The 11,213-nt window shown below is 36.3% G+C and overlaps 2 protein-coding genes across 3 annotated transcripts; both read left to right on the plus strand.

Annotated features, from left to right (window-relative positions):
- The first annotated feature begins 1,322 nt into the window (after window positions 1–1,322).
- Window positions 1,323–3,581, plus strand: LOC149737445 (tubulin polymerization-promoting protein family member 3-like). The gene is made up of 5 exons (XM_089874301.1): window positions 1,323–1,487; window positions 2,006–2,079; window positions 2,594–2,732; window positions 3,021–3,117; window positions 3,421–3,581. The coding sequence occupies exons 1-5, from the start codon at window positions 1,395–1,397 to the stop codon at window positions 3,510–3,512; spliced, it is 495 nt and encodes a 164-aa protein (XP_089730427.1). The 5' UTR covers window positions 1,323–1,394; the 3' UTR covers window positions 3,513–3,581.
- An 835-nt stretch (window positions 3,582–4,416) lies between these two features.
- On the plus strand, window positions 4,417–10,714 carry LOC149737446 (uncharacterized). Of its 2 annotated transcripts, XM_089874257.1 has the most exons (11): window positions 4,417–4,719; window positions 5,012–5,233; window positions 6,033–6,247; window positions 6,620–6,923; window positions 7,244–7,423; window positions 7,653–7,830; window positions 8,072–8,170; window positions 8,506–8,847; window positions 9,232–9,381; window positions 9,698–9,765; window positions 10,185–10,714. In XM_089874257.1, the coding sequence occupies exons 1-11, from the start codon at window positions 4,627–4,629 to the stop codon at window positions 10,374–10,376; spliced, it is 2,043 nt and encodes a 680-aa protein (XP_089730383.1). In that variant the 5' UTR covers window positions 4,417–4,626; the 3' UTR covers window positions 10,377–10,714. The 2 variants fall into 2 exon arrangements, with proteins under 2 accessions (XP_089730383.1, XP_089730384.1); XM_089874258.1 differs by lacking the exons at window positions 4,417–4,719; window positions 5,012–5,233 and adding an exon at window positions 5,266–5,676.
- Window positions 10,715–11,213: the final 499 nt, after the last annotated feature.

Consider the following 11,213-nt stretch of genomic DNA (forward strand, 5'->3'; position numbering starts at 1 on the left):
TCCATCCAAATATTAATCTAATACTAAGCGTCCGGTTTAACAGTTTATAATTATATTACTGTGGGGTAAGATGGATACTTTAGCACCTAATTCCCCCTGTTTCCTGATCATGTTTATAACAATTAACAACGCTTATTTAGGGACGTGAGGTTACAGTTTAAACATTTTGTAAATATTCTTTGTTCACAACCAAATGAGAAGATAAAAGAAAATGAAACATGTCCCATCTTACCCCACCCTACTATATAGCAGGTTATATGTGTTTTATAAGAAGTTGCTTCCTACTGTATGTTTAACTTTGAATGTCGCTAACGGTCGAGGCAAAGTCAATACACCAGGGACAAAACAACGGTTGAAGTAACGCGTTGGTTCCGTCAGTGTAACCATTGGCGAGACGCTAACAATGTTTGGTCGCGGTCAGATGGGTTTATGGTGTAGATATAAAGCTCGTCGTCGTGCCCTATGTGTGTCTCACAAAAGGTTCCATTTTTTAACAACGTTTGGTCCGAAGAATGGTCCTGACGTCACATATCTTACAAGTGGTATAGTTGACAATGGTTTAAGAAGAAAGCGAATAAAACGCTTTGTGTGGATAATCTCGATTCGTGTGTTTGTGTTCGATTGTTTGCTCAGTTATAAAGCAGACATTGTAGAGTCTAAGCAAGCGTTCGGTACAGCATCGATTTCAGTTGATAATTTAATTATTAAAGATTGGTTAAAATACAGAAGTGTTTTATTCTATTAAGAAAGTATTCTATGAATCGAGAATTTGTCTTTCTATTGTTTGAGATATAAATAACTGGGATAATAGATTGATGTATTAGGTTTCGTGTTGTTAGGAAGTCCTTCCTTTGTTTACCAAGTGTTTACTTACCAAGGTAGAAACGTAGATTGATGTTTGAAGAAAGTTGTTTTGATTGGTTGACACGGATTGACCGACTTCTGGTGTTACATCACTGACGTAATTCAAAGTTATAAAAGCAAGGGTGTTCTGTACGGCCTGCACTCAAGGCCTCGTATAGATAAGCATGCATGAAATATTGATAAGGCTTTTACTGCTGCAGAAGAGCTGTAGCGTAGTAAGGTAGATTAATACAGTGAAGAATACATAATAGAATTTGTTGCTTGTATTAACAGTTACTACTTTTGTAAAAAAATTATAAGTACTAATACTATTTACGATACAGCGAACCAAACATATAGCAAGATGGGGAAAGACGACGCACCTTTAGGGATGAATGGTCATTGTTTACTACCAAATGGGACGAGAAAATTAACTGAAATAAAAAGCTGTTCCATCTTCCCTCACCCTAATACAATATAACCATTTAAACATATAGGATATTCCAGGCAATATAAGTTATTAGCGAGTATATAGAACATAGAACTTAAAAATGGGAGACAAAGAATTGGAAGCCGCATACAAGAAGTTTATGGTAATGGGAAATTCAAAAGCAACGAAAATGACAGGAAAAAACTTTGCAAAGGTAAATCTTGTAAAATTGTGGGTTCATCAGCCACAGTTTTTGCAACCACACCCTTTAACAGCCAGTTTAACAGGCTTTTTAACAGGTGCCACAACCACGCTTTTTAAATGACGCTCTTCCCCACTCTTTTTATCCATAGCGTGTTTTAACAAGTATTGTTTTGTTGTTGATTTCCTTTTCTGCGTTCTATAACATGATTTTCGCTATCGTTTTGCAAAAGATGACTAAAAATTATAAGTATTATATTATTTCTCGTATGGTAGAGTGGGGTGAGATGGGACATCTTTAGCACATAATATCCAAATATCCTGATCGTGTTTTAAACAATTAACAACGGTCTATGGGAGTTGTGAGGATACGGTTTTATAACCCTTTGAATGTTTTTTGTTTACGACCGAATGAGACGAGAAAATAGAATGAAAAGCTGTCCCGTTTACCCCCACACTGCTATATTTTTTGTCATATATATTGGTACAAATGTCACTAATAGCGGTACTACTAATATACCTCATTCCCAGTGTCTGAAAGATTGCAAAGTTCTTGGTCCAAAGGAAAGCACGAATTCAGTGGACATCATATTTTCAACGCTTAAGTAAGGAGACCAAAATTCTATAAATTTATTTAATATAGCAGCAACTATGGCGTATTGGAATAAATGGCCAAATCTGGTTTAAATCCAAGATCAAAAAAGGCCTCATTCATGTAGGATAGAATCGAACAACAGTATATTCGATTTTGTTTAAATAAAAGACTGACGATGCCATTTAAGCGAAATATAGATCTTTTATTATACAACCGGTTGGCCTTGATTTATGTCTGTTATGTTTTCGTAGCAGACATTTAAAATCTATGAGCACCAGATCCGGGTCAGATTCGTGGAATTTATTATATATATAGTAGGGTGGAGGAAGACGGGACACCTTTAGCACATAATATTCAAATATCCTTATCGTGTTTAAAACAATTAACAACGGTCTATGGGAGTCGTAAGGATACGGTTTTATAATTCATTAAATTTTCTTTGTTAACTACTAAATGGAACGAGAAAATAAAATGAAAAGGTGTCCCATCTTCCCCACCCTCTTCTATATGTGTATTCTTTTTAGACCCAACAGTGAAAAGACAATTGATTTCAAACAGTTCAAGGTCGGGCTTGAAAAAGTCGCCGCTGAGAAAAAGATTAACAAAGAGGATGTTTTCAACAAAGTGATTAACGGGGGTGGCCCTGTTATGGTTGGTGTAACGGTAAGTATGGCTTCATCGAATTTAATATTTGGAGATTTAATGATACAGTACTGTGGGGTAAGATGGATACCGTTAGAAAATAATATCCCGTATTTTCTTATCGTTGTTCGTTTACTACCAAATAGTACAATAAAATAGAATGAAAAAGTGTCCCATCTTTCCCCACCCTACTATGTTTTTTATAGTTTTCCACCAAATGGGACGAGAAAATCGAATGAAGACTTACTATTTTACCAAACTTATCATTTGAGTGATGTTTTTTTTCATTTTTGTCATTTTTCATAACAGAAAACTTCGAAGAGCGGCGGCGTTGAAAAGATGACAGACACGTCACAATACACTGGAAGTCATAAGGAGAGGTTCGGGGCAGATGGCAAAGGAAAAGGTATAACATATTTGGTTTCATGTATTTTGATTGAATAACAACAAAAAAATGGTTAATTACGTTATTGTAAAAATATAAGTTAAATAACAAGTAAAATCTTGCGTATATACGACAGTGTAAAAATATAGCCTAACTAACAACGAAAAATCATTGTTTAAATACAATATTGCAAAGAGATTCCAACAAAATCGCGGTTAAATACTGTAATGTAAAAGTATTAGCTAATAACTCATTGTTTGGAAATGATTACACCATTATTCAGGGCACATTTTTAGTTTCACGCCACCAATATTTGATATTTAGGTTTGGATGGCAGAGTCGATAAGGTTGATGCTTCAGGTTATGTTGGAAATTATAAAGGAGATGGAACTTATGATCAGAAAGTCTCAAAATAATTTTGTGTTGATTATATAGTAGTACGGTGGGGTAAGATGGGACGCGTTTTCATTCTCTTTTATTGTCCCCCCCAAAAAACAAAAAAAAAACATAGATTGTTTATAGAATTATATACCCGTACCTTCACGGCTGTAAAAAGACGTTGTCAATTGTTAAAAACACGAAATATATAGAAATTCGGTGCTAACAGTATCCCATCTTACCCCACAGTACTATATTGTGCTTCATCTCTCTATATACGTAGTAACAAGTAGTCGTTCAAAAATGCGCGTTAAAAAACAATTAGATATCAACACTTATAGCTTATTCACTAAATTTTATGATGGCAGTATTATTAATAAACTCATGTGTGTGCTTGTCATTTATTGCTTAGAAAATATCAAAGCAGAAATCAGAACACGTGAAAGACACGCCTATACAATGTTCTCATATGGTATATAAAATAAATAAAATGAGATGCTGATATTTTTTGAGATTATTAAACGATTCAATGACTGCTGTTTGAGAAAATAACTAAAACGAGTATAATAAAGAGTTTATTACTTATAGTAGTCAGTGACTTTTCAATGCAATATACGTACGCGAAGTGTCGGTTAGGATTGATTGAATATGCGCTTTGTGTAAAACACGTTTCTGCATTGCGCTTGAAGAAAGCACTGCCAGGATTTAGTTTAATATCAGCAACCCGCAGCAGACTTGAGCCGTGTATTACAGTTGTGTCTGCGGCAATAAGTCAACTCTGGCCTGAATCTCAAAACTCGAGCCGTGCCTTGCTGTAGGATTTTATCTATAGATTAGAACACAGTGGTTTCTGCAACACTCAGAAACAGTAAACGCTATTTCTTGTACTGATTATTTGATCTCTTAAAATGGTTCGCTTGCCTCTAAAGGTTTAGTTGCATCACGACCTGCTAAAGATATCTCTAGTATAGGCGGTGGTTGTCTTGATAATTTTAGAACTTTTTAAAAAGTTAGAGGACAATACGAAGAAGGCAGAGTACTTCGTGGTATATTGAATTAAACGCATTTAGATAACTAAGTACCTGTACCGAAGAATATATTTTCATCAGCCGCAGTTGTAACATAGCAATTGACAGAAATTCAAGTTAAACAATGTCTGATTATTTCATCAACGAAAGCTTCTTTCTCGAGAAGAAAAGAGCTTTGGTTAAGATCTGGCTTCGACTTGGTCTGAACAAGCAACAGGTAAAGCAACTACTTTGGAATAGTTTTTTCTTTTCTAAAGACATGTTGCTGGAAAAGTTTCCTTTATCAGTTTTATTAGTTTAAGATGGGGGAAGACGGGACACCCTGTATTCTATTTTCTCGTCCCATTCGGTAGTTTTTGATATGCGTACCATTGGGTAATTTTAAATCCGTATCCTCACAACTCCCATAGACCGTTGTTAGTTGTTTGAAACAAGATTAGAGTATTTGGATATTATGCGGTAAGGGTGTCTCTTACCCCGCTGTACTATAGACATTTATGCAATTCTAGATAGAAGAGAAATGGAACACTCGCATCAAAAGTGAACTCGAAAACACGATTGAGCGATTATTGGAGGAAGAATTAAAAAACGAAAAAGAACTTCAGCATAACTTGGCTCGCTATACAGAAGAAGTAGAATTGATACAACGTCAGCTTGGATTGAGGGAAGACGTTTTGGAAATCCTTGCTAACGGTGGAGATGGGACCCAGCGTGGTGGCTTGGTCGCTAAGGTATCTATAGTAGGGTAAAGATATTCAAATCAACTGGTTGTTTGTATCTATTGTAGGGTGGTTAAGAAAGGACGTCTTTTATTCTCTTTTTCTGACTCTTTTAGTATAGTAAACTAAGAATATTTACAAAATTGTAAACCAAAGCTCCGCGACTTTAAAAGAGCGTTAGGCTAACACTTTTTTAAACACGTGATTAGGAAATATGGAATATTATGTTCTGTGTTTTGAGTTGGATGTCGGCGCGCGTTTTCCACTCTACGCGTAAATTGCAATTTACATTCCTTGGTTTTCTTGTGCTTCGTCTGGCCTTGCGTTTGTCTTTTCAGTTCATTCATTGTCAGCTGTGGCGATAAGGCTCTTATACTTTGGTTGTTAATCGTTTTAGTTTTAATTTAACCATTTTCTATTCTAATTGAATAAGCCGTGCCAACTGTGTGACGTTAGTAAGTATAGAAAATGACATTTCAAATCACCTGTTTATCTGGAAAAGTTTAACCTCATGGGGTGTATAAGTGCTGCTGCAGGGCCATTGTATGTTCGCGTTACAGATACTTTCACTTGTGCGTGTACCTAATAAATGTTGTTTGGCTTGTTGTTTTTAAGACTCTGGCTTGATGTGACTGCTTGTCGGTTACAACTTCGATAAGACGGGGCGTATAAGGTTGTAGTTTTGTATAGAACAATTAACAACGGTTTATGGGGGTCGTGAGAATACGGCTTCACAATTCTTTGAATGTTCTTTGTTTGAATTTAAATGAAAATATGTTCCACCTTCTTCCACCCTACTATATGTTTTTAGGAAGAGAAGGCACGGAAACGATTTCACGAGCTTAATGAAATAAGAGAAAAGAGAATGAAGATTTTCGTAGAGATACAAAAAGAAGAAGGCAATCTATGCGTGATGCTTGGCGAAGATTGTGTTTTCGCCAACGATCCGAATCCTGATCTGTCGCAAAACAACATCGATGCCGCTTTAAAACGAAACGTGGAGCTCTCAGACGAATATGATAGAAGGTAAGATATTTCTCCGAAAAATTATTGATGTACAGAACTGTGGGGTAAAATGGGACATCTGTAGTACATAATATCCAATATTTCCTTATCGTGATTTAAACAATTAACAACGATCTATAGGAGTGTGATTCACGGACAGTATACGTCGTATTACAACAGTCGTTATAACAAGGGTGTCTGTTCCATACACCTAGTGCCCGCTTACACGTTACCACGTGTGTTAATAAAAAAACAAAACAAATTCTTTTAGATTTTTTCATTTTTGTAAGTATGGCTGACAATTTAGACAACCCATAGGGATCCAAGGATTGGAGCACATATAAACTTTAGATCTTTAAAGTTGTGTTTATTTTATACATAACGTATAATTAGATTTGCGGTGTATACGAAAATACGATCGTCGTTGACCGCCCTGCTTGGAAAATGTCAGCAAAGTGCAATTAAGCCAATATTTCGAGAAATTTCGCAAAGTAGCGGTGATGATGGACCGCCACAAGCAATGAGTGAGAATTACCTGGAACAATTGTATATTCTTGAAAAAGATTTGAAACAAGTTTGCTTGAAAGAGCAAGCCGAAGAATATAAGAAAGAGATTGAACGCTTATGGGAGGAAACATCGGTGTCTCAAAATGAAATCGACGAATTTAGAAAAAAATATTTTTCTTTTTCCAGCAAGGTAAGTTATCTTATGATAAGAAACTACTTCTTTAAAGAAACACAACGAAATTAATAGCACTATAATCTGATAAAGGATTATTCATACAAAAAACAGTAGAGTGGGGGAGATCGGACGGACAAGTTTCAACTCTATTTCCTCGTCCCTTTTAGTAGTAAACAAAGAACATTTAAAGAAATATAAAACTATATGTGAACGACTCCCATACATAGACCGTTGTTAATTGTTTAAAACACGATCAGGATATTTGGATATTACGTGCTAAAGGTGTCCCCCCCCCATCCTACTATATATATATATATTCCAATATTTATCCACAGATCAACACGACGCTGATGGCAAATCTAGAAGAATATTGCGAGACTTTGAAATGCAGAAAAAGGAAGCAACTTTTTGTCGAGTTAAAAACGGCTAAACAGATTTTACATCGATTGCAAATTGAAACTTATATGCTGGATGCAAACGAGAAGTGGAGTTATACCCCTAACGACGATTCAACGGTATCTATATTTACTTTGTAATGTTTTTCACTTCGATGGTTTAAGATTAAAGTAGCGGGGTGGGGTAAGATGGGATAAGTTTTCATTCTCTTTTTGCCTCCTATGTAGTAAACAAAGAAAATTACAAATTATATAACCGTATTACCCCAAGTTAAAAACAATATAAATATATGAAGTTTAGGTGCTAACAGTATTACTTTCAAATCGTGTTGCGTTTATTTTCCCATAGAATGCAAAGATATCGGCTTACATAAGCCAAATAAACGATGAAACACAAAAGTTAAACGACTTGATGAACGAAGAGAGAATGAAAGTGATTAAACCGTTAAAAGAGTGGGATCTTGGCTTCGATAAATTAATGGCGTTGGCAGCAAAAAACCTGGACCCTGACCGACTCAAAAACAGAGGTATTCATAACCAAAAAACTGACTGTGGTTGTAATAACATAGGACTGTAAGTCTGTTACTTCTGCTATCAGCCATAACGTAACGTAAATGGTCTTTTAGCAGCTTGTTTGGTATGAAAACGTAGTGTATTTCGACGTTTCTTTTGCTACGTTAGACTTGCTATCTGACGAGATGGCAGACAAAACGTCGGAAAACACTATGTTTTAAATCCAGATGAGCAGCTAACATATAAATAACGCAGGTGGCGCTCTTCTTCGAGATGAACGAGAACGAAAATCTCTTAAAAGTCAACTAGGAAAGAAAGAGCATCAGTTAATGGAAGTGATTGAAAAATATAGAGGTATAAGATGAATAAATGTAACTTTTTTATCCGTATAGCGGGGCAACGACAGTCGTTGTAACAAAGATATAGGGTTATCATTTTATTTATATTATCTTTATAGTTAGTCGCCGTCGTGCAATGGTTACAGATCTTCTAAATCTCTGTAAGAATCTGGTGCTGGGAAAACGTAACGAGCTAGTCCAACGGTTGTATAATAAAAGAGATTTTCCCTAAATGACATCGTCAGACTTGAGTCATTGCTCCAACCCAGTGGTCACTAATGTTCTGTTCAAATTATCATCAGTCATACAGAAATAAGAGAATCATTGAATTAACATCACTTTTGTTTATAGGTGAAAATCGTTTCATGGTCAATGGTGTGGAGTTGGCCGCTTACTTTGAAATGAAATGGCAGCAGCTTGACGACGTGCATGGGAGCTTCACTAAACAAAGCAAATTAAAGCGGAAGAAACAAACAGAAGAAGAAGCGAGGTATGGAAGCTGCAATCCTCGAAAAGCTGACCCCAAGAAAGCGTTTGGTGCCCCGTTGTCTAAAAAGAAAAGACAAGACGACATCAGTTCAGATGATATGGCAACCTCGTCTGGTTATATAACAACCTGGGGCGATATACGGAAGTCCCCAGTTAAGTCGGTTGTCGCTAAGCTTACTCGGATCCCCGAGATGAACGTATCAGGTAATATTGTACTGGTTGTTATTCTATAGTACTGTGGGGGGAGATGGGACACTTTTAGCACATAATATCCAAACATATCCTGATCGTGTTTTAAACAGCTAACAACGGTCTATGGGAGTCGTAAGGATATGGTTTTATATTTCTTTAAATGTTCTTTGTTTACTACCAATAGAAACGAGAAAATGGAGAGAAAAGGTGTCCCATCTTCCCCCACTCTACTATACTGATAACTTTATCTGTCTCATTGGTTACGGCATTCCATGGAATCCTAGCCTTAATCTCAGGTCCCATGGCGTGCCACGCTGCTTCACTCATATGCGCCCTCATCCATATAGAAACGAATAGAATTGAGCTTGCTTTTGATTTCAATGTTTGTATTTGCAGGCAGCAACAAAGCCACAGATGACGCAATAATTTCAGCAAGAACATCTCGGCTCAAGAAAGCAAGACATGTGAAGGGACAAAGACGACGAAGCAAGTCTGTTGGCAACATGTTTAGCTTGAACGAAGACGAAAGCAAAAGTTGCACAAACGGTGAGCAAACTTCAGTAACGTTTCTGTAATACATTCTGTGAATCTTACCCTGGTCTTGTGCTAAAATGCCAACGCGATTCTTGGGTAAAGAAAGTCTGGATCCGGTGCTATGAAATATGCAACAGACAAATAGAATCCAGTCCAATAAATTGTATAATAAAAGAAGTATATATTTTGCTTAAATGACATCGTCAGTCTTTTATTCTATTACAACTTGTGCCAGTTACGTATTTCGTAGCACCAGGTTTAGCAACGTTAAAATTCTTTTAACAAATATTGGCCAAATATGTTAAAACTCCAGTTTCATTGCACGCAGTCTCGTCGATGCTTCGATTGAATGTCCCAAGCACATCTGCTGGTGTTGGAGAAAGTTTTCAACAAAAGGTACCAGTGATATAGCAGTGTGGGGGAAGATGGACACTTTTTCATTCAATTATCTCGTCCCATTTTGTAGTAAACAAAGACTATTTAGAGAATTATAAAACCGTATATTCTCACGACTCCCATAGACTGTTCTTAATTGTTTAAAATACGATCAGGATATTTGGACTTTATATGCTAAAGGTGTCCCATCTTCCCCACTCTACTATATGTGATATACACAGATAAGATTATAAAATTACCTTTGTAAAAAGAGGACACTCGTAATGTTTCTTGTTTGTCTGTTAGGTGTAGTGACATCGTTTTTTTTGTTGCTATATCCTCCATCTTATCGTTTAAAATAAATCTTCTCTGCCATGATCGAAGAGACAAATAAAGTTATATTTATTAGGTATATTATTTTAATGGTACTTGTATTTTAGGATAAATACTCAACTACCAGCTTTGGACAAAGTATGTTCAGCGAAACCATAGAGATAGAACAGCCGCTCAGTGAAACGATTGGCCCTGCGATTAACAATCACCTGATGTTCGAAGCTGGATTTGATGGCGTGCTTGAGCGACAACCGAAATCCCGTAGCAGTGCGATTGGCGTGTATAACAACTTCCGATAAGCTTTGATTGGGGGCAAGGAATGTAATAAGCTATAATAGGGTGGGTAAAGATGGGACACATTTCCATTCTGTGTTTCCTTCCTATTTAGTAGTACATAAAGAACATTCAAAGAATCATAAAATCGCTTCCTCACGACTCCCATAGACCACTACTCCCAGCATAGACCGTTGTTGATAGTCTAAAACACGATTAGAATTTTTAAATATTATGTGGTAAAGGTATTCCTTCTTCCTACCCCCACTCTACTATATTTGACGTTCCATTATTTATTGTATATATTTATGTTATCGTATATAAGTTGCAAATTTATTCCTATTAAAAGTATTTACAAATTCTATATCGTTGTTCATCGATTGGTTTAAGTTCGGAATTTGTGTCTATATATTCAGTACGATTTATGGCGAAAAGTTATTTAATGTGTGACAAAAACAACGGGACAACAAATCTTAAGATATACACAGTAGAAGACATTAAACGAAATACTTACGTTTGAGCTTAGCGGTAATATTAATTTTCACCAGACAAGAGTGTCATAATTGTTCATTTATATATTCAGTGAAGTCGGCCGAAAAGCACGATTACTGGCCCCCAAGTTGTAATAAAAAACAACGGGACCACAAGTACATTTATTCGCTCAATGAAACAGCCTAACTCACCGGACATGGGGCCTCACGTGCAACTGAAATCATCCATGTCGCCGCCCACCTTTGGCTCGCCAGGTTCGTACGTTTGCGTAAACCTTTTTAAAAAATGATTTTCAAAGTTTATTGCGTTAAATGTATAAGTGGTGTTAATTATTTTCAAATCACTTTACCAACTAAATGTACGGTTTCACC

This window comes from Ciona robusta, chromosome 3 (assembly GCF_009617815.1).
Source record: "Ciona robusta chromosome 3, ASM961781v2".
Taxonomy (NCBI): Eukaryota; Metazoa; Chordata; class Ascidiacea; order Phlebobranchia; family Cionidae; genus Ciona; species Ciona robusta.

Bases quoted from the DNA above. Each gene is read 5' to 3' on its own strand.
- LOC149737446 (XM_089874257.1), top strand. From the start codon at position 4,627: ATGTCTGATTATTTCATCAACGAAAGCTTCTTTCTCGAGAAGAAAAGA. The intron at 8,171-8,505 runs GTATAAGATGAA...TTTTGTTTATAG, and splicing joins AGTGATTGAAAAATATAGAG to GTGAAAATCGTTTCATGGTC. The intron at 9,382-9,697 runs GTGAGCAAACTT...CATTGCACGCAG, and splicing joins AAGCAAAAGTTGCACAAACG to TCTCGTCGATGCTTCGATTG.
- LOC149737445 (XM_089874301.1), top strand. From the start codon at position 1,395: ATGGGAGACAAAGAATTGGAAGCCGCATACAAGAAGTTTATGGTAATG. The intron at 2,080-2,593 runs GTAAGGAGACCA...TATTCTTTTTAG, and splicing joins ATCATATTTTCAACGCTTAA to ACCCAACAGTGAAAAGACAA. The intron at 2,733-3,020 runs GTAAGTATGGCT...TTTTCATAACAG, and splicing joins CTGTTATGGTTGGTGTAACG to AAAACTTCGAAGAGCGGCGG.